At 31.0% G+C, this 26800-nt stretch overlaps 1 protein-coding gene across 1 annotated transcript; it reads right to left on the bottom strand.

Annotated features, from left to right (window-relative positions):
* Positions 1-4004: 4004 nt before the first annotated feature.
* LOC101492061 (putative calcium-transporting ATPase 11, plasma membrane-type) lies at positions 4005-25726 on the bottom strand. The gene is made up of 7 exons (XM_004513210.4): positions 25390-25726; positions 10240-10294; positions 8196-10138; positions 7630-7788; positions 6107-6278; positions 4630-4928; positions 4005-4474 (listed from the first exon to the last, which is right to left on the bottom strand). Exons 1-7 carry the CDS (start codon positions 25561-25563, stop codon positions 4166-4168), a joined length of 3111 nt encoding a protein of 1036 aa, XP_004513267.1. The 5' UTR covers positions 25564-25726; the 3' UTR covers positions 4005-4165.
* Between the last annotated feature and the right edge of the window lie 1074 nt (positions 25727-26800).

Here is a 26800-nt window from a genome sequence, read left to right as displayed (position 1 = left end):
GTTCATTGTTTAAATTAGACAATAACAAAGTAATTTGGTTTTCTATGTGGTTAGGATTTTAGTGCATCATGTACAAAGATCATGGTGATGTATGATTATAGTCGGAACAATTTAATGGACAGAGGATATAAAGTTTACTTAGTAGTTAAGGTGGAGTGGAGTAATATCGAGGTTAAAGATTTGATTTTCATTCCGAGGATAATACTAACAATAGTGAGAATGATTGGTCTATAAACAAATTTGAATTTTGGGAATTTTTCTTGGGGAGTACGTTATTTATTCCAAAGTGGTTGCTATATAAGTTTGATTTGTTCTTGACAATATTTCATGTGGTGTGTTGATGGTTACAGAGTTACTTTTTTGGCATAGACTTGAGTATTGCATATAAGAAATTTGTTGAAATGTCACAATGAGTTTGTTTATGTTGATTTTTCAGTTATGGATAAAATTTACATTTATTAGTTTTTTTTTTATAGGAAACTAAAAATAAAATTTTATAGATACTAAATATTAGCCAATAAGAATTCAAAAAAATATTTCAACAATAGTTTAATTTATTTAGATCTAATCATTTTTCTAACACAATAACAAATGAACAGTGTCAAACTTATTTTACTCAATTAATTTTCTGACAAATAACTAATGTTAGTGTTTTTTTTTACTCCACTTACTTTTGGATGAAAAAACCAATGAACATTCTCATATCCAACACAACCCTTACAGACATTTCCAGTTTCTTTAAGCTAATGGTGTGTTAGTTACAAGACTATGACTCTTGAAGATCATGATGGCATAAATATGATATTTGATGCATCAGCTTATTAGTACTAAAATATAAAATCAAGTGAGTTGTACGTGTGTTATTGCAAAAGTTATCTTAGTTACAATCCTCTAATTGATGTTTTGATGATAATAAAAACAATAAAAACAATTATCTCTTAACTATTTGCTAAGTGTACATATTAAAAGATAAAGATTTATTTTAATAATTATTTATTTTAAGGTAGTATAAATTATGAGTAAGTTAGAGATAATAATCTAAGTGTTTTTAACACAAATAATATTATCACCTAATAAACAAGTAAGTATATTTACTAATAGAATAAGTCATAATATAACAATAAGAAACTTTGCGAAAAACATATGATAATCTATAGTTCAAGTCAAAGCGTTAAACACAAAGGAAATAAAGTCAAGAATTGATCATCTATCATATAGGAAATTAAGAACACTATAGTGATCATATGTCTTTGACTAAAGTTAACTCAAAGTCAAAACCTTCGTTGATCTTCTGACTCAAGACCAAAGAAGAAAGCTCTTAATGAAACCTCTAATAAAGTCAATGCTTTGATAAAAGTTAAATCCTCTAATGAACAAAGAAAGAGAATTAACTAATCAAGGCAAATGCGTTGTGACTCTGAAGAATCACATTTCTATGTGACTCCGATCAACGCGCTCTCAATATGCCTTTGATAATACAAGCTCACTCTAATAATTATGCGTTTGATAATTTTGGCAAACTAGTTGATTGTCTGGTCAAAGCATCAAGTCGACACTTTGACAAAGTCAACACTATGATAAAAAGTCAACTTTCTTAAGTCAAACATTTACTCATCAAAGTTGGAGTTATCCTCTGATTAAAGAAATCGACTTCTCAAACATCATCTACTCATTAAAGTTGGAGTTATCCTCTGATTAAAAGATTCCAATGATATTATCTGAATATGTCATCGTCTAATATATCTGTTGTTTTAAATCAATATATGTTGAATCAATTATAAAGACAAATATGAACGAACTTTAACTGTTGATTCAAGATCTCCAACAATACTATTTCCAACAAATATATTCTTTGGTATGTAAAGTAAAACCATTTTCTAAAATAGTAAGGAATCGACAATAAGAAAAGAGGCAATGTTCTAAGAAAATTTATGTAAATGTTTGGAACACATCAAAATATAAGAATGAATGAAAAATTCTCTCAGTAGAGAGTTGTTAGAATTAATGTAAACAATCAAGTTGTTTGATACACTTGATTTGATACAAGATTTTGAATTTAATATTCTTTCAATGAGAGTTAGAATCCTAGAAACAAACTTTGTGTTAATTTAGACACAAATTGGAATTGATGTATATTAGTCTAATGGTGGCAATAATTCTTTCATCCATAAGATCTACCTGATGAGGTGTAAGAATACTTGGAAATCTCAACGACAGCTTGCTAGAATGCTGAGAAGACTAGAAAGGTTTCTAGTGATGGCAACCTAAAGATACATAAGAAGAATACTCAAAACCTGAAGAGACATAGTAAATAATACTTGTATGCTATTGATCAATAGTGAATTAAGTCCTCTAGTGTACTAAGGAAAAATCTCTTTTGTAAGGGATAATTAAATGTAACAATATAGTTTGTTGTCAACTATTATAAAAATTCATGCGACCTTTCTCTATCTCTACTTTGTTCTTTAATATAAATTATTTATGATTCAAATTTATTTTACTTAATTTGATTTATAATAATAAGTTGATTTTTTTATTTTATAAAGAACATATCTTTTTATTAGTCAATATAAGTAAGCATATATTTAATAACATATACATTGCATTTTCATTTTTTCGTATTATATCTTAACAGTTATTTTTTCATTCAACTTATTTAGGTTACTTAATGAATAAGTTATCTTTCAATTATTAGCGCAAAGAAATCAATTTGTGTGAACGAGAGGCGGTGAGGTGGGTCGATAATATCCCAAAAGAAAAACGGACTAGTGAATACGATGGAAGGATGCACTGAGTCATATAACAACCAACTAAATTGAATCCATTAGATTCATTAATTATGTATTGAAAGGAATACGAAATTTTCCAATCATACATCGGTTCAAACAACATATTCAACTATTTAAAAGGAATGTGCTAAAAATAGAATCAATCTTAAGATCGGGCCACAAGTACTTAGAAAATCTAACAAAGGACACTGAGAAGCAGCTTCATAAGGCCAACACCCATAAAACTAACCAATTTGATGGACATCATAAGCGATTCTCATGGAAGAAGTTATCAACCCATGAGGAGACCTACAAATAAATTTATGGTTGATCTGGACAAAAGATGGTGTAATTGTGGTAAATATTAAGAATAAAAAATTCCATTTTCACATGTCATAGCAACTTGCTCACATTGTAATTATAACTACTACACGTTTGTGAGAGATGTGTAAATAATGCAAATTGTATTCAATGTCTATCACTAACAATTTGTGGTAGTGTAAGGTAAATTATATTTGCCTCTCTATAAAGGAGATACAATGTGCCACAATAAAAAAATAAAGAGAACTATCAAGTGTCTTCCAAAATCTAGTTGCGAAAATGGTCAACAAAAAAACATGTATACTATGTCAAACAATTAGATACAACAAAATAAATTGTCCAAATTTAGTCGTAAATACTACGCACTTGAGAGATAAATTTAATTTTCTTTTTTATTAAATTTAAAAAAAAAATCATCTACATTATCATTTTGTGCATTTAAATTGCCCAATTTACACATTAACTTAATTGATAAATAAAATTAAAAATGTAATTTTTGAAAAATGATTATAATAAAAGGGGAAGGGTGACGCTGCATTTGAGACAATTTTATTGATAATCCAAAGATAAAGTAATGTTTATATATATATATATTGGTATTGTCTTCTTTCTTTCAATAGGGTTATATATATATATATATATATATATATATTACAAAATTGCATTAATTCAGTATGATTTTGTCAATTTCTTGGTAAAATCAAACATGCCCCGTATATCACTTATTTTCCAATTAATTACCTGATTTGGCTCTTCTATATAATGTTTGCTACCAAACTAATGTTTAGACTACAGCAAAAAGATCTTTTCTCAAGGAAGAAAAGAGAAGGAAAAGGAGGTATCTAGCATAAAGACATGAAATGAATTTTATAGGATAAAATGTTTCGCATTTAAAAGAATGTAAGATTATGGTCGTGGTTTTAAATTGCAATACGGCTGCAATATTATTGATTTTGAAGTTTCTGCAACGACATCGCAATTGTAATATAGTCGGATGCGGCTGCATTTGTCTGCAATATAAATATTGTAATCGCAATTTAAAACCGTAGTTATAGTGAACCATATATCTATCATGTTCATGCCAGCTCTGGTCCAGTGGGGAGTGGCTCGTAACCATCATGATGAGTTGAGACGTAATTTCTGACAGGAACTGGAATGCACTTTAGAGCAACAGCTACTACTAAACTTAACGCACCAATAATGATACTGGTTAACCACAGGTCTCGACTCAGTGGCACTGTTTGAGCAAATGCACCAAGAAATTCAACTATTATGACTTGAAAGCATATTGTTGAAGCCATTACCATCAGAAAAATCCAGCTACTGAATAGGCCTTGAAAAACATTAATCTTCTCCATGTCTCGGCTGTTTACCTCGTTGAATACCTATTATTTTCCAACATGGAATTAAAAAATAAGTATTAAATGATAGAAGTTGAGTGATTTGTGATATAATATTAATCAACATTACATCAACAATCATTTTGGTTTAATGTGAGATGATATACAAAATGCAAAGATGAAGTTAACTAATGTAATACCTGGCAAAAGACAAAGGTGTTGAATATAACAGTATTCAAAATAGAGGAAGCATCAGGTCCATTGAGTTTGAGAATATGTTCCCCACGAAATTTAAGAATCAAAAGGACAATGGTTTGATAAATGCTTTGACCAATTATGTTCCTCCACATGACCCCTGTAATGAAACTTGCATTTCTTCCAATTGGTGGCCTCTTCATTAACCCATCATTAGGGGGTTCTGTAGCCAATGCCAATGCACCAAGTGTGTCCATAATCATGTTTACCCAAAGCATTTGAACAGCAGTAAGAGGAGCAGAACCTGTGATTCATTTATTACTATTGTGGTTAAATCATCTAAATTGACCAAAAATTTTTGAAGGCAAAATGTTCATCTAAATTAAACCATCTTGCCTAATTTATTTATTTATTTTTAAATATTACGTGTCTAATATAAAATTGTAAATATTTATAATAATAAATCACCTATGTGTAAAAAAGTAAGAAGATACTCGGAGTAATGGACTCGAAAATTTTGAATAGTGAACGCAGTATATATTGTGTTATTTTATAGGTATATTCTTAGGTATCATCAAAATTTAAATTATTTAAAAATTAATTATAAATTAATGATGTGGCTGTGCATGATTTGTTTCTGCAGAAAATATGAGTGTTCACCCTTTTTTTATTGTCTGTAATTTATAGAGTAAATAGACATTCATCATTTAAATGGTTTAAATGGTAACTCTGAATCAAATTAATCTATAAACATTATAAATTGACAAATACATTCCTAAAATTATAAAATAGTAATTAAAATAGTTTATATTTAAATTTTTAATATACAAATTATGTTGTGACATGTTAATTAAATATTTGTTTCGTCCAAATTGATCTCATATCAATGCCATCACAACATGGACTAATTTTCTTTTTGAAACTTAAATCATTCATGGACTAATTTGTCAATAATTAGTTCATATATAATTACAATTAATAACAAATTTATCTATGAGATAACAAAATTTTATCGGAAAAATTATCATCAAGAAGATGACATTGATGTGGGGTCAAAATCGGGAGCCACATATTCAATTACATTGCCACATCAAAATATCTAACATAAAAAGTTTGAAGATTAACTATTTTAATTGATATTTAACAATTCCAATGATGTATTTGCTAATTTATAAAATTTAGAAACTAATTTGATTGATACTTACAATTTTAGTGACCGGAGTACCTATTCACTCATGATAAATAATAATATGTGATAATTTTGTGTGGGCCAAAATTTTAAAATAGTCAAAGTTTTGTCTATGTGTGGTATTTTTTTATTGTGTTAAAATAAAATATCTATGTATGAAAAAATAAGATAAATGACTAATTTATTAATTATAACTAAATAAAATAAAGACTATTAAAAAAAACCTAAATAAGATGAAGTAGACTTCATATGTAATTTTGTCTAGTTTGAAATTATGTTGCCTTAGATATTACCTGAAACACAAGCTGAAACAAAATTCAGCATGAGAGCTACAACATTAACTGTTAACTGGAACTGAACAAACTTTTGTATGTTGATATAAACAGAACGGCCCCATCTTGTAACATTCACTATGGTGGCAAAGTTATCATCCATTACAATCACATCCGCATTCTCTTTTGCAACCTGGAGAAGATTAAGTTTAATTATGCTCAACCAATATTGCTTCATAGAATATTAAAATAAGTTGTTTATGAAATTTATTTTCCATGTGCCTAGGCATTATAATCCATACAATACGGACACTTCATTTTGAATTTGTATCCGTTGTTCGACACCAACACATTCAATCCCTTTTTTTAAAATTATTATCGTTTTTTGCGTGTTAATGTCTCTATAAGTGTTTCATTTCATATATTGTAATTATAATTGAAGTTGCCACTAAATAAATCAGTAGTTGTTTTTTGACACAATTTTAACCAAAGCCCTTCTAGAATCAAGTGCAAAATGTGCTCTAAAGTAGAGGGGGGTGGTCCTATTCCGACACTATTCTTATAAAGAACAAAAAAGATAGGTGTCCCATTGAAGTCATCTAGGAGATATGGATTATGCATATTTCAAACCTCCGTTCATAGTTGACATCTCTATACATTAAAATTTACTAAATATATTTTACATATGTATACATTTCAAATTAAACACATGTTTACTGTCGGATATCAAGACACCGCAATGATATATATATAAAAAGTTGTATTTAATAGTTTCTATTTTTTTTAAGTGTTATCTCTATTATATTTTTAAATTGCAGTTATAGTAGTTTTATATTATATTAAAATATAGGATAATGTAGTCGAAATTGCAATTACAAAACGTTAAAACTTTAAAATTTACAATATTATAGTTACAATTACTTTTACACACTACAATTTAAAATTATTATTTGTATCTTTGCGTTAATGTAGTCTTGGATATTTGTATTAATATTTTATAGATAATAATTAAATAATTAATGTTGCCTATGTTAATAAAGATTATTAAACAATCAAATAAATAAATAAAATCTTGAGATGTGTGTATTTATTTAATATCTTAAAATATCTTCTTTATATAATTTTTTTTTTTTTTTTCTTAACAAACGCTCTGAAGACCCTTTATATAAATTGGTTAATAACCCAAATTTTTTGACCAAAGCATCACTAGAACCAGATGCAAAATGTGCTCTAAAGTAGAGAGTGAGGTGGTCCATCTCCGACACTATTCTTGAAAATAACCATAAAAGTTAGGTCAAACGAGATATATGCTTTTCTTTATATTTTTATTATTTTTACTATTTTTATTTGTTTGTTATTTTATAATTTTAATATAATATTAATTATTTTTGTCATTAATATAATTTTAATTATTATATCTTAACTTATCAAACTACTTAATTAACTGAAATTAATAAAAATATTTAAATAAATAAAATTTATTTTATCATAAGAAAACAGAAATAAAATAAGTAATGAGTAAATGGATTATGCATGCGACAAACCTCAGTTCCAGCAATACCCATAGCGAATCCAATATCAGCCTCATGCAAAGCTGGAGCATCATTGGTCCCATCACCTGTTACTGCCACAACTTCATTAAAGTCATTCCTCAAATGGGTCACTAAAGTGTGCTTATCAAGTGGCAACGATCGAGCCATCACCTAAACACATTAACCAACCACTATATAAACGAACCTTCATAAGTAGAATCAACATTTACTATAGCAGTCCCAACATAGATAAAAAGATAAATCCAATTTAATTTTTCAGAAGAAATTTCACATAAATAGACCTTCAAAATTACAAAATCAGTATATTTGTTCTTCCAACAACTGCCAATTTTAAATGTTTCATTTTTTGTCAGTGACTAATATGTCTCAAAATTAATAACTCTCAAGAACTATTGTGCTTCATAATTTTTTTCCAAGGACTAAAATGGATATCTGGTCTATAAATAAAAATGATATTTAAAAAGTTGATGTATCTGATTTAAAATAAAGATTAGATAGATACGATTTTTACTTATATTTCATTTTAAAAGGAGTATAGTATAGAAGAGTAACACAACCTGTAATTTAGGTATTATCTGTTCCATTTCTTGCTGAGTCTTATTCCTGAAATCTGGTCCTTCAATGGCCAACCCATCAGTCAAAATACCACATTCTCTAGCTATAGCTTTAGCAGTGTTTATATTATCACCAGTTACCATTCTAACAGTAATTCCAGCTTGTAAACAAGTCTTAACAGCTTCTTTAACTCCAGGCCTCACTGGATCCTTAATTCCAATAATAGCAATCAAAACATATTTATCCTCAGGAATGTTTTCAGAGGACCCTTCAATATCCTTAAAGGCTATGCACAGTGTTCTCAGTGCCTCAGAAGCAAAACCATCAATAACTTCTGTGATACTTTTTCTTTGTTGTTCATTCAAATCAACAACTTTTCCTTCTGCATTAACAACTTTATCACACATTTTGACAACTATTTCTGATGCCCCTTTACAAAATGCTCTAGTTTTGTTGCTGCTATCAGGAAGAGAAACAAGAACTGACATCTTTTTTCTGATTGAATTAAAAGGTTCAACCTTAACAATCTTATACTTTTCATTGTAAAATTTTGAATCACCTCCTAAAATCAAACCAAATCCAAGCAATGCTGATTCTGTTGGAGTCCCCATTACCTTGATTTTCCCGTCTTCGCCTTTTACAACCTCCGAAGCAGTATTCTGAAATATAGACTGCAAAAGTAGATCATAAATCTCCTCAGAAACTGAATTCTTCAACATATTATCATCGCGATTTCCAGTTTTAATCGCCTTAGTTTGCTCGCAGATCCATAGTTTGTCAACAACCATATTATTTGTAGTCAAAGTTCCAGTTTTGTCAGTGCAAATACAACCAGCAGAACCCATTGTTTCACATGCAGATAAGTGTCTAACCAATGCCTTATCATTCATCAATTTCTTCATTGCAAATGCAAGACTTAATGTAACTGCTAAAGGTAAACCCTCAGGAACAGCAACAACAATTATAATAACAGCAGTTGCAAAGAAATTTAAAAGCTTAGAAGCATCATTTAAAGACCATTTAGAAATTTCATTGTGCAATATTTTCACCAATAAAAACCTACCAGTAAGAACCAAAAATGTTAACAATGCAAAAACTAATCCTATCTTTCCAATAAGCGTAGCAACGCCGTTTAATTTAACCTGAAGAGGTGTCTCGTCGTCGCCTCCTTCGTTCAAAGTTTCCATTAATCTTCCCCATTCAGTTCTCATACCAACAGAAGTAACAAGCATTTTAGCAGAACCATCTTGAACTGTTGTTCCAGATAACAGAAAAGGTTTTTGTTTATCAACATTCACAGCTTCACTTTCACCTGATAAACTTGATTCATCAATCAATAAACTAAAACCTGATATGAATAATCCATCAGCAGGTACTATATTTCCAATTGAAAGATGAATTATGTCACCAACAACCAAATCATGAATTGAAACTTTTTGTCTTCTACTATCTCTTGTAACTTGAATGCTCACATTTTTCTTTTCTTTATCTAAATCCTTAAATTGCAAAGATTGTTTATAATCACTTATTGAAGTGACTAACACAACTAAAATAATACATAGTATGATTCCAACTCCATCATACATACCTTTAGGAAAACCTTCAGTTGAAATTCCAACACCAATTGAAACAACAGCACATACAATAAGAATCATTAGTGTTAAGTCTTGCATTGCATCCCAAACAAACATCCATAAACTCCTGGATGGTTTCTCGGTATGGCGGTTAGTTCCATAGATATTTTGTCGATGTTTTATGTCGCTCGAACTAACGCCTTCTTGGAACGATACGCGGACTGCTTTCGCTAATCCTTCAACACCTTCATGATGTTCTAAGCATTTAGTGTCGTGTGATCTCACTATGGAGGCTAATTCGTCCGGCTCGATTCCGAAACCTGCTTCTTGAACTTGTTTGGAGAGCATGTAATTGCCACTGCGGTTTGCAGCTGAAATCAGAAACAACAAAAAGAAAAAGTGTAACAGATTAATAGAATAAAACAGTGAAAAGATAAAAAATGTGAATCAAAGATATTGAATGTAGATTTACCGTTTATAAATTGCAACGCTGCTTTTTGTACATAAAGAGCAACTCGTATCTTTTCCTGGTCAAGATAGTTAGAGCATATATAAAGTGTGTTAGAGAAACAGATAATAAATAAATGTCATGCAACGTTTATAAGAGTATAACATATATGTAATGTAAGTGGATGTACATCAAATATATCTTGAATTATTTATGTTTTTCATAATGGTTAATCCTGTGAAAAATGTGGTTAATTGAATTCAATAGAAGATTAGTTTATATTTTCTCTGAAATATATCTTCTAGTAAAAAACAATTGAATGTAACTGATATATAAAAAAAATTGCTATATTGCTTTTATTAAAATTTATCTTGGTAGCGGCTAGCTTAAAATTTTAAATTGCTTGACTGACATCAAGTTGTGATTAAAATTTATTAAAATGAGTTGACCCAAAATTTAATATGGACAGTTTTTTACCAATTAAATATATTTAATGACTTATGACTGTAACATTTGTTCATGCTTTTTTTATCGTCTTCTGTCTTCACTTTTCAGCTAAAAGCACCATGTGACTCAGAACATAGATTTATTATTTTTTTGTTGACAGAGAACACATATTTGATAGTAGTAAATAGAAGGTATCAATTGATAATAGTATATGCTTATATGGCATATGAACAGATTTTTTTTTTGTTGAAATATTGTTATTTCACCAAGTCTGTATCAAACAGCAATTATGTTTGACTTCAACATCGACCGCGAAACAAGTTAAAGCAAAGGACAAAAAAAAAACCCCACTTTTTAATGAAATGTTACTCGTTCCGATTAATTATAATACCTCGCTTGAGTTATGGACAATTCTTAAATAATCAATTAGGAGTTCTATCAATATTTTTTCTAATCGATTAAATTTCATATAAGCTCCACTAAATTATGTGTGTCTCATATGAATTTGATGAGACTCATATGGATTTTAACTACTAAAAAAGGGTGCGTTGAAAAGTGTAAGTTAAATAATGTGTTAGTAACATTACTCATAATTAATTAGTTGTATTAATTTTAATGATAAAATAAGATTTATTTATTAATTTATTTTTATTAAGAGTTTACTTCCTCCATTTTAAAACGAGTGTCGTTTAAACTTTTTGCACATATAAAAAATGCAATGATTACAACAAAGTGAATAATCATTTGACCAAATAACAAAGTGAAGGACACATATCACATGTTAATGAGAATAACAAGAGTTCTCTTGTGCATCATTTGATTTTGTGTGGAATAATGCGGTGTCGTTTAACGTGTCAATTTTTGTGCAGAGACTGTTTATCAATTCGTATAACTAGAGACTATTTATCAATCGTATACCTACGACATTTTGGTGGCTTATGGTTTTCAATTTTAAGATGGTTGGACATTAGTACTCTGTTTCCTTTATCACCACTATTACATGTTTAATATTTTTGTGGGTTTCTTCGAGGGGCCAAACGGTTGAAGGATAAGTTTGACATTTTCTGTTAAGTGGTTACATGGAGCATTTGGAAGTTATAAATGGCATCTTATTTGAACGAAATCAATTTTTAGCATCTCAATTGATTGATCAAGTTCAACTTTGGTCGTAGTGGTGGTTGTGAGATAAATTTTGAGATTTTCTATATGATTTTAATCAATGTTGCTCTTCTCCTCATGGATGTTTGGGTTTAATAGAGTAATTGCCCGTGGGAGTGGGAGAATATGGCATGGGTTCTTGGGATGAGGTTGCTAGTTTTGTTTTATGTGGTAATGTGTAATTAGTGGTGACTTATGTGAGTGCTTTAGTCTTTGTTTTTTAAGTTTAGAGTGTTTTGATTAGATGTCAAAACTATGTTAAGTTATAATTATTGTACAAGGATGGCTCATAAAGCTCTCTGATACAAATGTGGTTTTAAGTCAAACTATTTTTATACCATTAACTATCTGAAAGGTTTTCTTTGAAAACAAAGTTTTTACAACAACAAAAAATACCCATGTAATTCGAATTGTATTAAGTGTAATTGGAATTGCACCTATCTGAAAAATGGAATTTTGATTCTGCAATTAAAATTCGAATTACACTTGTACATAATTCGAATTGTGCATAAAAATTAATGTAATATGAATTACTCGTGTTTGTCATTTGAATTACTTGTTTAGAATAAGTCTTTTAATGCAATTTGAATTACACGTAAAAATTTCAGTTTATTGGTTTATCTTGTTTTGTTTTCACACAATCTTTGGTTTTGATATATAAATCTTTTTATCTCATTTTTGGCATATATAGAACACTTTTACTTTCTTCTCTCGTCATCTCTCTCATCCAAAAATATATATTTGAAAGCTCTTATAACTATTTTTCATGGAGAAAGATTATTGAGTGATGTTGGAACATAAGTATGTTATAGTGTGAATTTAAAAATGTGTTGAAGTCCCACATTGGAAAGAAATATTTTTTGTAAATTTAAGTGGAAATAAACTTGTTTTTTAAATTCAAGTCCCACATTGGTAAGAATATTTTTTGAAATCCCACTTTGAAAAACTATCATATTTTGTGTAGTTTCAATTCTATACATACTAAAGTCCCACATTGTTTAGAAAACATATTTGACTTTGCTTCCATCACTATATAATGAGTTTCAAGCTATTGTGAAAAGTACACCAAAGTTGGATGCTTTTCTCAACTTTCTCTTTTCTCCCTCTTATACTCTTGCTCGCCTAATTTTCGAGCCACTTCTCCCCTTTCTTTCTGTCCCTTCGGTTTTAGAGCAGTTATTATGCCGCAGCCCCTTTAGTTTTTTTTAGAGCTGTTATTATGCCATAGTCCTTTCGGTTTTAGAGCGGTTATTATGTCGTAGTCCTTTCGGTTTTAGAGTGGTTATTATGTCGTAGTCCCTTCGGTTTTTTGAGCGGTTGTTATACCGTAGTCCTTTTGTTTTTAGAGCGGTTGCTATGTCGTAGTCACTTTGTTTTTAGAGTGATTATTATGTCGTAGTCCATTCTTTTTTGTCTTTTTGAGCGGTTATTATGCCGTAGTTATGAATGGTCATAATACCATATTCTGAGTGACTTTAATTGTCATATTGAGAGTGGCCTTAACTGCCATATTGAGGGTGTAATTCTAGAACGGTTTTCTACGGTGCAGTGGAACTCCGATACAGTGAATCTGGGCTGTTTTATCCTGGGGACTTCGTGGTTGATAGTCTGCCTTGCACAATTTGGGCAGTGCCGCGAAACGTCTTAAAGAGAGCGACCTAGTCCGCGACTCAACCCAGTAATATCTTCGGTGGCATAAATTGTGAATTTTAAATAGTTTTTGAAACTCAAAATCCAACAAGTGATACAAGTGTTAAGATAACATTTTTAGAAGAGTTGAGTGTTCAATTGATTGTTAGAGTGAATGATTGGGTTTGTCGTCATCTACAACCAAAGTAAAAGGAAAAGAAGGAATTTATTTTCACCCCATTTGGGAATAATTGGGGATTTGTAGATTTCTCATTGAATTACCAAGATTGGAAGAGTTGAATCAACAATAGATGAAGATTCAAAGTTGAAGGCTTCATAGAGGTTGGATTTCCAGCTCTATGACTTGGAATTCATGGTGATTCTTGAAGTCGGTTTCAAGAATTAAAGAACTCTTCGATTCACAAGGAGTGAAGACATTGTAGCAAAGGTGTTTGTTCATTTGTCTCATAGGAGTTTATTGGTGTAAACATAACAATTAACATTTTTCATTAGTGGAAGAAAATCTCATCAATTGATTGAAGGACTAGAATTAAATCACAAAGTAGGGATGAACGTGATCGAACCAAGATAAATTATGGTCTTGATTCTCTTACCTTATCTCTCACTATTAGATTACTTCATTCAATTTGTTTTTAGATTTTTGTTCAAGATACCTAAACTTCTTGGTGAAAGAATTTTCTGAAATTTAAATTATTTTCAAAAGTATATCGGAAAATACCAAGTCCAAGAAATCAAAATCAAATCAGAGAATTAACTAATATGTCAATTCATCTCAGTTCAAATTAATTCTTTTTTTGTAATTGAATTTTACTTAAGAGTTGCTAAATCTAATTTGGATATTGACAATTCAAACAAGCAATAGTTAATTGATTGTCAAGATCAATTTCACTGTTGATTGTTTGACTATCTCCTAATTTGATATTTGTTATTCACATTAATCACAATAGGTTCTTGACTTTAATCGTTCGATTAGGTATTTATCGAAAAAATATTAAAAATGCTTTTGTTAAGTATTGAAATATGTTGTAACTATTTACTCCTCTTTAGATATGGTGCCATAACGACTAACATGTTGCATCAAGAGCCGATTCTATTGATTAAAGATTAATAGCTTCAAAAGTTTGTGGTATGGCATATTTGAAACCTAAGTGGGCCTATAATAGAGCCTCTGTTTTCAATGGCAAAAACTATGCCTATTAGGAAGATTGCACGCAGGTCCATATCATGGCTTATGATATGGAAGTAGGGGAATCTGTCAAAAGTGGGTCTTTTATGCCTACTAGGTTTGTTGACAGTGTTAATGTAGACAAACCTGAAAATCAATGGACCAGGCTAAAAAATAAGATAGTGCAATGTGATTGGAAGGCATACAACATTATAATCTCTACTTTAGGAGTTGACGGATATTACGATGTCTCCCATTGCCAAATTACAAAGGCAATGTGGGACACCTTACAAGAAACCTATGATGGGACGAACGAGCTGAAACAAGCGTGAATGAATATTTTGACACAAGAGTACAAACTCTTTCACATGAGGCAAGGGAAACCATTGTCGACATGGAAAAGAGGTTCTTAAGAATCACAAAATCTCAACACTTTATCAATTGCTTCTCTTTTTGGAAAGTTAGAAGAGCATGAACAAAAGCTTATAAGTCTTGCCAAGCTTTGAGAGAAATTGAAAAAGAACGATAAGTATAAGGGGAAGGGAAAAGAGAAAGATAAAAAGAGCATTGCCCCAAAATCCTCTTCATATAAGGCTCAAGTGGAAGAGCAATCAGAAAGTGACGAAAGTAAAAATGATGCCTCATGTGATGAGGAAAATGGGGCTCTTTGTGAAAAGATGCAATAAGTATGTAAAACGCAAGGGGGATCAACATAGTGACAAAAATCTAGTGAAATTTCGAAGATCAAGTAAAAAGGAAGGATCACTGTAGAAGGAAAAATAAGATGACTTGTTCTGAATGTGGTAAAATAGGGCACATGAAGAATGATTGCCCCAATCTTGTGAAGAAGAAGATTAGACCTCCAAGTAAGCAAAACTCAGGTGGCAAGGGTCGGAAAGCATACATTGCTTGGGAGGATGATGATAAAGACTCACCATCAAGTAGCTTGTATGATAATGAAATATCGAACCTACGTCTCATGACTCATAGTGATGATGAAGATAAGGTGTGCCTATGAAAAATAGATATGAAGTGATTCCTTGATAATGGTTGTCCAAGACATATGATAGGAGGCAAGTCCAAGTTTATTGAGTTACATGCAAAGAAACGAGGATATGTCATCTATAGAGAGAAAAATAGGTGTAAGATACTTGGCAAAGGTGTTGTAGGAAATCCCTCCACAATCCTAATAGAAAATGTTTTGCTAGTTGAAAGGCTTAAGCGCTATTATGAGACAAGGGATATATAATAACATTTCATTCCCTTGACTGTTTAATTGAAATGATACGGAAAAGTAAAAGGTGTTTAAGGGAATAAGAGTTGAGAATACATATATTTTAGACTTAGATGATGTTTCATCAATAGGAACTAAATATATCATGTCTAAGAGTGGAGACTCTTGGTTACAGCATCAACATTTAGCCCATGTTTACTTTGATTTGCTATAAGATAGTTTCCAAGGATCTAGTAGTAGGTCTTCCAAAGCTAAAATTCTCAAACGACCGAATGTGTAAAATTTGTCAAATGGGGAAGAAAATTAGGCATCGACATTTAGCTCATGTTCTCTTTGATTTGCTAAATAAGACAATTTCCAAGGATCTAGTAGCAGGTCTTCCTAAGCTAAAATTCTCAAACGATCAAATGTGTGATGTTTGTGAAACGGGGAATCAAATTAGGATCTCTTTTAAATCTATAAATATTATTTTAACTTTGAGACCCCTAGAAATTTTTCATATGGACTTGTTTGGTCCTTCAAGAATAAAAAAATAGGAGGCAACTATTATGGTTTTGTAATTATGGATGATTATTCTAGTTTCACATGAACTCTATTTTTATCTAGCAAGGATGAAACTTATTCCATTTTTGAAAAATTTGCTAAGGTTATTCAAAATAAAAAGGATACTAATACAATTTTAATAAGAAGTGATCGTGGAGGCAAATTTGAAAATCATCTATTTGATAACTATTGCATGATAAATCATAATTTTTATGCTCCTATAACTCCGCAACAAAATGACATTGTGGAGAGGAAAAATATAATTTTAGAAGAATTAGCTAGGACCATGATTGGTGAGGGTAGCTGACCTAAATATTTCTAGGCTGATGTGATTAACACCGCATGCTATGTTCTTAATAGGATCATGACACGACCTATATTGAAGAAAACCCCATATGAATTATTTAACAGAAGGAGCCCAACATATCCGATTTTCACGTTTTTGGATGCAAATGTTTTGTATTAAATAATGGAAAGGATGGCCTTGGTAAATTTGATGCGAAGGCGGGTGAGAGTATCTTTCTTGAGTGCTCATCATCTAGTAAAACATATAGAGTGTTTAATAAGAGAACTCTTAGTGTCAAAGAATTCGTGCGTGTTGCTTTTAACAAAACTAATCCCCAAAAGCAAGGGAAAATAACTTCTTCTTTTGTTGTTTCAGGTACAAATACTAATATCATCCTCGGGGACGAGACTCAAAATAATAACTTCAAGGAAGAAAATAATGAAACAATCGAGGAGGAGCCAAGTTACAAGCATGACTTTCCTCCAAGTTGGAGGATATTCAAGGATCACCCTTGGCAAAATATATTAGGGGATATAAATAAAGGTATAAGCACAAGATTACAGTTAAGTAATTTTTGCCATCATTTTGCCTTTTTTTTTATTTATTTTTTTAATCTCAAATTGAGCATAAAACGACAAAAGAAGCAATAATTGATGAACATTGGCTCACGGAAATGCAAGAAGAATTGAACCAATTTGAAAGAAACAATGTTTACAATTTAGTTCCACTACCTAAAGGCCATCAAGAAATTGGAACCAAATTGGATGAAAATGGAATAATAACATGAAACATAGTTAGATTGGTGGCAAAAGAATATAACCAAGAGGAAGGAATCGACTATGAGAAAACTTATGTGCCAGTTGCCCAACTCGAGGCTATACGCTATCTTTTAACTTTTGCATGTTGAATGGATTTTAAACTATATGAAATGGATGTCAAAACTGTTTTTCTGAACAGTTATATAAATGAGGAGGTTTATGTGTCTCAACCACCTATATTTGAAAACTTTGAGAATCCAAACTATGTTTTTAAATGAAAATGAGTCTTATACAAACTAAAACAAGCTCCTAGAACTTGGTATGAGTGCCTAAGTAAGTTTTTATTTATTGAAAACACATTATCAAGAGGAAAAGTTGACACAATCTCGTTTATTAAGCACAATGGAAAACACATTTTGTTAGTTTACATTTTCGTTGACAATATCATATTTGGGTTGACTAACAACAAATTATATCAAGAGTTATTTAAGCTAATGCAGAGGGAATTCAAAATGAGCATGATGAGGGAATTAAATTTCTTCCAAGGTCTTCAAATTAAGCAGATTAAAAATGGCTTCCTTATCACCTAATCAAAGTATTGTTTAGAACTTCTCAATAAATTTGATATGAAAGATTCTAATTCCATAAGCATTTTCATGGCAACTAGCTGCACTTTAGATAAAGATGAAAATGGAATTGGCGTTGAGGTAACCAAATATCGTGGTATGATAGGTTCAATTTTATATCTTAGTGCATCTAGATCGGATAATATGTTCAACATATGTATGTGCGCTTAATATCAATCATCCCCGAAAGCATCACATTTAAAAGTTGCAAAGCGCATACTTAGATATCTTTAAGGTACTTCTAAATATGGGCTTCGGTAACCTAAGGGGAATGACTGTAGTTTAATTGGTTATTTCAACTCCAATTTTTTCGGTTACAAATTGGATAGGAAAAGCACTAGTGGTACATGTCATTTCCTTGTTAGATCTTCGATCTCTTGATAAAGAAATAAATAAATTAGTGTTGTCTTGTCTACTGTCGAAATCGAGTATATTGATGTCGGGAGTTGCGGCGCAAAGCTTATTTGGTTGAAGCAACAAACTCTTAGGTGATGATTTAAAACTTCAACATATACCTATCAAATGGCACAACACAAGTGCAACCAATTCGACAAAGAATTCAGTTCTTGATTCTCGTACCAAACATATAGAAATTCCATATTATTTATTTTGTGATCATGTTGAAAATAGTGAAGTAGTATTCGAGCATGTTGATACACAAAGTCATCTGGCCGACATTTTTACAAAACCTCTCGTTTCTGAATAATTTTTCAACATTGTAGGGAATTAGGCATCTTAAATGACTTTTGCCTTGAATAATTTCTTGTGTTCTACCTTGGTCTTTTGAACTCTAACAATTTCTTTGTGCAAGTGTCACAAATTTTCTTTTAAGTTCAAAGACATTATTTTATTGGTATGTATTTTTTTTACCTCTCTTCTAGTAAATTTTGTTAATTTTTACCATATTTATGTTAATTTCGTTTGTCATTCTTAAGTGTATCGTGCATATTGTTAAATTTTCTATATGTTTGATCCATGTCAATTTGATGCTTTCATGTTTCACATGGGTGTTTCTTAACTGTTTTTTTGTTTCTGGCTATTGTAATTTGAATTATGTCATTAGTGTAATTCGAATTATGATTCCTCTTTTATTTTATTTTATTTTTGCGTTTCTGCCATTTGCAATTCACATTCGGTCATCAATGAAACTTGAATCATGCCTAAAAATTTATTTGTTTTTTGTTCTACCTTTTACAATTCGAATTGGGCTATGTGTGTTATTCGAATTATGCTTCAAAAGTTTAATGTTTTTTTGTTTATGTTTCTTATAATTCAAATTAGCCAATAAGTATAATTCGAATTGCCCTACATAAAAACTATTTATTTTTGTTTCTACCTCACATAAAATCAATTACTAATATCCCAATTTGAATTACACGAGTTTTTTTTTTTTTTTTTTTTTTTACTTTTCAGCATCAGTCTCAACCATTCATTCAAATTTTGACAATTTCCAACTCCTATCTAACCGTTCATTCAAATTTTTACCCTCCTTTACTACCCATTCACTCTCATTAACTTCCACTTATGCTTTTGTAATCTCTCTTCCTTCTTTCTAAAACAAAAACTTGTTCCCCTTCTCTCACACCAACATTTCCCATTTGTATTTTGTCCCACCTTCATAAACCTCTTTACCTTATTTTAACCCAATCTTCAAACCAACAATTTTCCCCCTTTCTTTACCATCTCTCTACACCATCTCACCAACATTCTCAAACCCTCATTTTTTATTTATGTTTGAGTTTTTCGATTTTGTGGGTTTGCTGCAATTTTATGGATTTTTTAATGTGTGTGGCTTGCTGCAGTTCTATGCATTTTCCATTTTGTGTGGTCATTATTTGGTTTAACTTGTAAGTGAGTGGAACTTAATTTAAGTTTTCCACGCTACGACGAGTATGATCTAAATGCTTTTGTACAGTCAATCTTAAAACAACTCGGTCAACATGTTTCTTTGAATCATTGTTATGATGGCCTATTAAAGATAGAGCCATGTTTATTGCACTAGGTTTTTGCCAAATTTTAGAATCCTCCTAATGGTAATTTTTCATGATTTTGAGTGTGATTTGGCCTTAACGTGGTTATTGATGAATAAAAAAATTGGCCTCACTTTATTGTTACTAACGAACTGAGAACTCCGTGAAATTGTAAACGAGGATGATGACGACCTTGTCGATGAAGCTGTAGGGGAAGATCATGATATGTATGGTGATGTTGGTGTTAGGTCTTTTGGTCTGCTAGGTGCATGTGCTTTGAGGGGTAGATTATGGATTATCTAGACAAGATGCATGAGCATACTCACATCCAATTGAGTAATTTGAGATTTGAACAACATGAGCAATTCTAGTCTTTTGCAAAGGAGCAACAAACTCCCCAACAAGCATTTCAGACGTTTGTTTTTGCCCGCCTTGATGAGATGCACTTGGGTCAGCAAAATCTCTTACAGAGCATGAATGCCTATTTTGCCTATTTTTTCCGTAACCCCTTCCTCGTTACCCTAGACCATCATTTGATCCCTCTTGCATAATAGTTACGCTTATTTTTTATATGTTTTCATTTTGGTCTATAACTTAAGGTGCTTGCACCATTTGACTTGGTTCTTCTACTTATTTAACCTTCGTTTTATTGACGTTTTATACTATGTTATATGAGTACTTTATGTTATGTGTCTTATTGAATTGTTATGGTTGTGCTTATTCTACTCCTTTTGTTCTTTGTTTAGTGATAATTGGTTTTGAACTCATATTTGTTGTGCTTGACTTTTTTTTAAGATATGATACTGCGAATGTTGTGTTTTCTTCTTTTTGATAATGTCAAAGGGTGAGAAGATTCAACTAAGTTTTGCCACGATTGCGTAACCATCGATCTCATATTAAAGGGAAGCAATCTCAGTTATTTGTTCTTCACTTAATCTTTAGTTTTTCATCATAAAAAAAGAGTGGTATGTGAGTGCTTTAGTATTTGTTTTTTAGGCTTAAAGTGTTTTGACTAGATGTCAAAACTAGTTTAGCTTAAAATTATTGTACAAGGATGTCTCATTAATCTTTCCATGATAAAAATGTGGTTTTAAATCAAACTATTTTCATATCATTAACTATTTGAAAAAATTTATTTGAAAACATGGTATTTACAAAAATAACTCCTGTAATTCGAATTGTACTAAGTGTAATTGGAATTCCACCTATTTGAAAAAATAGGATTTTGATTCTACAATGTCAAATTCAAATTACAGTTGTACATAATTCAAATTGTGCATAAAAATTAATGTAATTCGAATTACCCCTATTTGTAATTCGAATTACCTATTTAGAATCAACCGTTCATTTACTATATGTGAAATTCAATTCGACTTACGCATATTTTGAATTACACGATAAAAAGTTCAGTTTATTGTTTTATCTTGTTTTACTTTCACATACTACTTAGACTTTCAGATATAAATCTTTTTATCTCATTTTTGGCATATATATATATATATATATATATATATATATATATATATCTCACGGAGAAAGATTATTGACTAATACAAGTGTTAGGACAACATTATAGGATGAGTTAAATGTCCAATTGATTGTGAGAGTATTGATTGAGTTTATCATTAGCTACAATCAAGATAAAAGGAAAAGAAGGGATTTCTTTTCACTTTATTTGGGAATAATTGGGTTTTAGGTTTCTCTTTGAATTGTCAAGAATGAAGAAGTTGAATCAACAATAGGTGAAGATTCAAGGTTGGATTGATAGAGGCTTCATGGTGATTTTTGAAGTGGGTTTCAAGAATTGAACTCTTAGATACATAAGGAGTGAAGACATTGTAGCAGTGGTGTTTTTATTTTATTTTATTTTTTTGTCTCAAAGGAGTTTATTGATGTAAACATATCAATTCCCATTTCTCATTAGTGGAAGAAAATCTTCTATCAATTTATTGGAGGACTGGATATAGATCACAAAGCTAGGACGACCGTGATTACCAGAATAAATCGTGGTGTTGATTCTCTTACCTTATCTCTTACAATTAGATTACTTCATTCAATTTTTGTTTAAGTTTTGTTCAAGAAACCTAAATTTCTTGGTAAAAGAATTTTCTGAAATTTAAATTATTTTCAAAAGTATAACAAAAAAATTACAAATCCAAGGAATCACAAACAAATTATAGAATTATATAATTTGTCAATTTTTCTCAATTCAAATTAATTATTTGTTATACGCTTGGTAATTGAATTTTACATAAGAGGTTCTAAAGAGGAGTTAAATAAGTTAGATATTAAAGCAGAATCATGTGTTCTATTAGACGTGGAGATTGAAGAGCGTAGACAATTGTCAGCTAATATTTTTTCTTGGTCTCAGTTGAATTATAGTATTCAGTGGCAACGGTTGCAGGTGCAATGGTTTAGAGAAGAAGATGCAAACACAATTTTTTTTCATGGTATGGTATCCAATAGGAGGCGTCGTAATTCAATTCTCAGTATTGGGGTTGGAGGTGAGCGAGTCGAAGGGGTGGAGCCAGTGAGAAGTGCAATGTTTAATCATTTTGAAGGTCATTTGAAATCCACCAGATCCATCAATATGAGTTTGGATAGCTTGCAGTTTAATTCTCTCTTGCTAATGCAAGTTGAAACACTATTAAGTGGATGTAGCGAAGAGGAAGTCAAACAGGCAGTGTGAGATTGTGATAGCTACAAAAGTCCAGGTCTATATGGGGTACATTTTGGGTTTATGAAAGAGTTTTGGGAGAACATAAAAGGTGACTTTATGAGATTTCTAGGTGATTTTCATGTGAATGGGAGGTTGGTAAAAGGATTAAATTGCTCATTTATAGTTTTAATTCCTAAAAAAGACAATCCAAAAGTCTTATATGATTTTAGACTCATTTCATTAGTGGGATGTATGTATAAAGTTTTTTCAAAAATGTTGACGAATAGATTGAGTCAGGTGATTGGTTCTATAATAGATGAATATCAATTAGCGTTTGTTAAAGGTAGACAAATTTAGAACGGGATCTTAATTACAAATGAAGTGGTCGATGAGGCAAAAAAGAAGAAAAAATAGTTAATTTTGTTCAAAGTGGACTTCAAGAAGGCATATGACTCAGTTTAGTGGGATTACCTAGAGTTTGTGATGGCAAAGATGGGTTTTCCAGAGAAATGGTGTAAATGGATTTTGAAATGTGTTGGTTCATTGTCAGTTTATGTGCTAGTGAATGAGAGTCCTACAAAAGAGTTTGCTATGTGGAGGGGATTGAGACAAGGTGACCCCTTATCTCCGTTCTTGTTTCTAATAGTTGTTGAGGGTCTGAATGCTCTTTTTAGTGCTTATGTGGAAGCCAATCAATTCAAAGGTTTTAAGGTAGGCTCAAATGAGTTTTGTATCTCTTTTTTACAATTTGCAGATGTAACGCTGATCATGGGAGAGAAGTGTTGGGATAATATTAGAGGAATCAAGGCCAATTTGTTGTGATTTGAGCTTCAATCTGGCCTAAAGGTTAATTTTCATAAAAGTATGTTGGCAGGTGTTAATGTTAACAATTCATGGCTTCAAACTACGTCATAGATTCTTAATTGTAAGATGAGATGTGTCCCATTCAAATATTTGGAGTTGCCTATTGGCGATAATCTCCGGCATAAGGTGTTTTGGAAACCTATTATTGAGAAGATCCGAAATAGGTTGGTTGGTTGGAACTCTAGAACTTTGTCGTTGGGTGGCCGGTTAGTACTCATCAAAGTTATCTTATCTGCATTATCGATTTTATTTTATTTTCTTTTTCAAGGCTCCTTCAGGTATCATTTATCAACTTGAATATATTTTTAAATCATTTCTTTGGGGTGGGAATGAGGAAGTGAGTAAGGTTCATTGGGTCAATTGGGAGAAGGTGTGTTTACCTTTAGAGAATGGTGGATTAGGAGTTTGAGATTTGAAAGTTTTTAATAAAGCTCTATTGGGTAAATGGCGTTGGAGGTTAAAAACGGAGTTAGAGGGCTTTTGGGTTAAGGTGTTGATCAATAAATATGGAGTGGAAGTTGGGGAATTTAGATGGGGGCAATTCGAGGGGATCTGTATGGTGGAAGGATATTTTTGCATGAATAGTTGGTATTGAAAATGAATGGTGTGATAAAAAATTGTTTCAAATTATTGAGAATTGGAGTAATACTTTGTTTTGGAAGGATCCATGGTTGGTTGGTGGGGTCTTGTGTGAGAAATTTAATAGGTTATTTCATTTGTCTTTGCAACAAGAGGTAAATGTAGAGGTTATGTTAGAGATGTTGCGACGAGAGGGTATTCAAGGGTGGAGATGGCAGATGCAGTTGTTTGCATGGGAGAAGGAATTAGTAAAGCAGTGTAGGAGTTAACGTATCTGATAAGTGGTCGTGAAACAATACATAAGGAAGATCTTATTCGATAAATGAGGCATATTTTGTACTACATGAGGAGTTTGTCTCTAGTGTCAACACACCTCCATTTCAAGATCTAGTGTGGCATCCTTTTGTCCAAACAAAAATATCACTGTTTGTGTGTAGGTTGTTTCAAGATATGTTGCCTACAATGGAAAATTTGTTCCGTCGAGGAATCATTTCTATGGAAGATCAACAATGTGTAGCAGGTTGTGGAGAAGTTGAAACAATCGGTCAATGCTTATAGTGAATTGGTATCGCTTGTGATTAATTGTTTTGCTTCTTATTTGAGTAGTTTAATATGTATATATCTCTTTGTTTTGGTCATAGAGTAGAAACATTGTAAAAAAAAAATTTACTCTTGCTCTAAGCATTTCTTGTGCTTAAAACGTTTTTTGAATATATTTATTTTTGATTTGTTCAATATATATATATAATTAATTATGATGTTATGTTAATATTTGTGTCAAACAATTATTTCTTTATAGTATTGAAATTCCATTGGATAAATTATTTCACAGTTAATAATAAGGGTCGCCCACTAGCATAGTGTTTTTTAGAGTTTAATTGCCATTATTAATAATTAAAAAATTATATACCGTGAATATATTACAATTATTCTAATCAAACTATTTATTCATATAACTTGAGAAATACTTATAATAAAAGACAAAATATATTAAATGATTTAGTGATCGTAAGTTATTATGTATGAATTAAATCCAGCGTTTTTGTGTGCTGCATTTTTCACAAATAATTCAATTTTAAAATAAATGGAAATCTAGAATGGATTAAAGCCAATAAGATTTTGATCTCTACCAGAAACAAGTTTTGAGAGTGAAAACGGTCATTAGTTGGATCGAAAAATGAAGAATGAGATTAGATAAAAAAAAAAGTGATTATTATTTAAGGGAAAATGATGACCTGGAGCTTCTTGCGCTTTTGTTCGGCTTCGGCGCGTTGGGCGAGATTGGCAACCCATCGGAAACGGCGGCGAGGATTCTTGACGACGGAGACGGCGGATCTCCATCTCCGAAGGTTGTCCTCCGTGGGGCGCTTTGGCTGCACGTAAAAGTTCTCTCTCAGGTATCTCTCCATTGCTCTCTACACACTCACTCTTCTTTCTAACATTATTATCATTATTCTATTATTTCATTTCTTTTTGTTCTCATTATTATAAAATTAAATAATGAAAACAATAATAAGAACTAAGAAGAAACTTTCAAGCGTCTCCTAAAATGGCGGGAACAGAAAGAGACAACTGTGAGTGCCACTAGTGACTAAACGTTCTTGTGGTCTATATGCGAGAGAATTAAGAACATAAAGAATATTTCTTGTACAATTCACCATGTTTTTTGGTCATTTTCTAAGTTTACTTTTTTTTTTGTTGTTGACAATTTTTATAAGTTGTAATTTATAATTTATTTAGTTATATATTTTTTTTAATAAAATTGTAATATTTTGTAAATGTGATGGTAGTTTACTGAAATTATTATTTTTACCTTGTTTTCCCTATTTATGAGGATTACTAAAATCTTTTCCTCCTTTGTGCTATGTGTGCGGTATAATTTCCTACACCGATTTACAAATTACACGTTAAGTTGGATGTGGTGTGTTCCTATACAATCTTAGTATTTCATCTAGTTAAATTTTAGACTCTAACATGTTCTTTAATTCGATTAAATTCAATGAATTGCGGGTTTATTAAGAATGAGGCAAATAATTAATAATTCTTAAATATTGTTTTTATAAAAAAACAATTAAAGATAAATTAATTCAAACAAGTCACATGGTCACCACTTGTCAATCCATTCAAGAATAGTAATTCACAACATTATTTTACAAACTATAAATTATTAAATTAGTGATATGATTGATAATTTTTTTACAGATAATGAATCGATAATAACATAAAATAATAACAAAAAATAATCATTTGTCTTTAAAGTAATTTGGGACGGGTAACTCGATGGATAATCGAAACCCGATCACTTTTTTACTTTGTCTTGTCCTTTTATTTGAGACCGAGTCAAACTCATCATATTGCTTATAGAGCAAGACGAGTTTTTAGGACGAAACAAGTCTTAAACTTTCCTATGACATTTAGACCTACGGAGTAGCTAATCACATTGAATGGCATACTTCCTACCCCTTCGTATGAATAGAGATTGGCGGTAGTAAAACAATCACACATTTATATTGTAATTAATTACAGCCATTAATTTAATATCCGATAGTCCATATTACACAGTCAATTTCATGTAATAAAACGATCACATTTGACGAATGAGAGTTCTAAGAGCAATGATATTTAAACACATTTTTCGATACAAAT

Source organism: Cicer arietinum, chromosome 6 (assembly GCF_000331145.2).
Source record: "Cicer arietinum cultivar CDC Frontier isolate Library 1 chromosome 6, Cicar.CDCFrontier_v2.0, whole genome shotgun sequence".
Classification (NCBI taxonomy): Eukaryota; Viridiplantae; Streptophyta; class Magnoliopsida; order Fabales; family Fabaceae; genus Cicer; species Cicer arietinum.
This window is presented reverse-complemented; position numbering and strand designations above follow the sequence as displayed.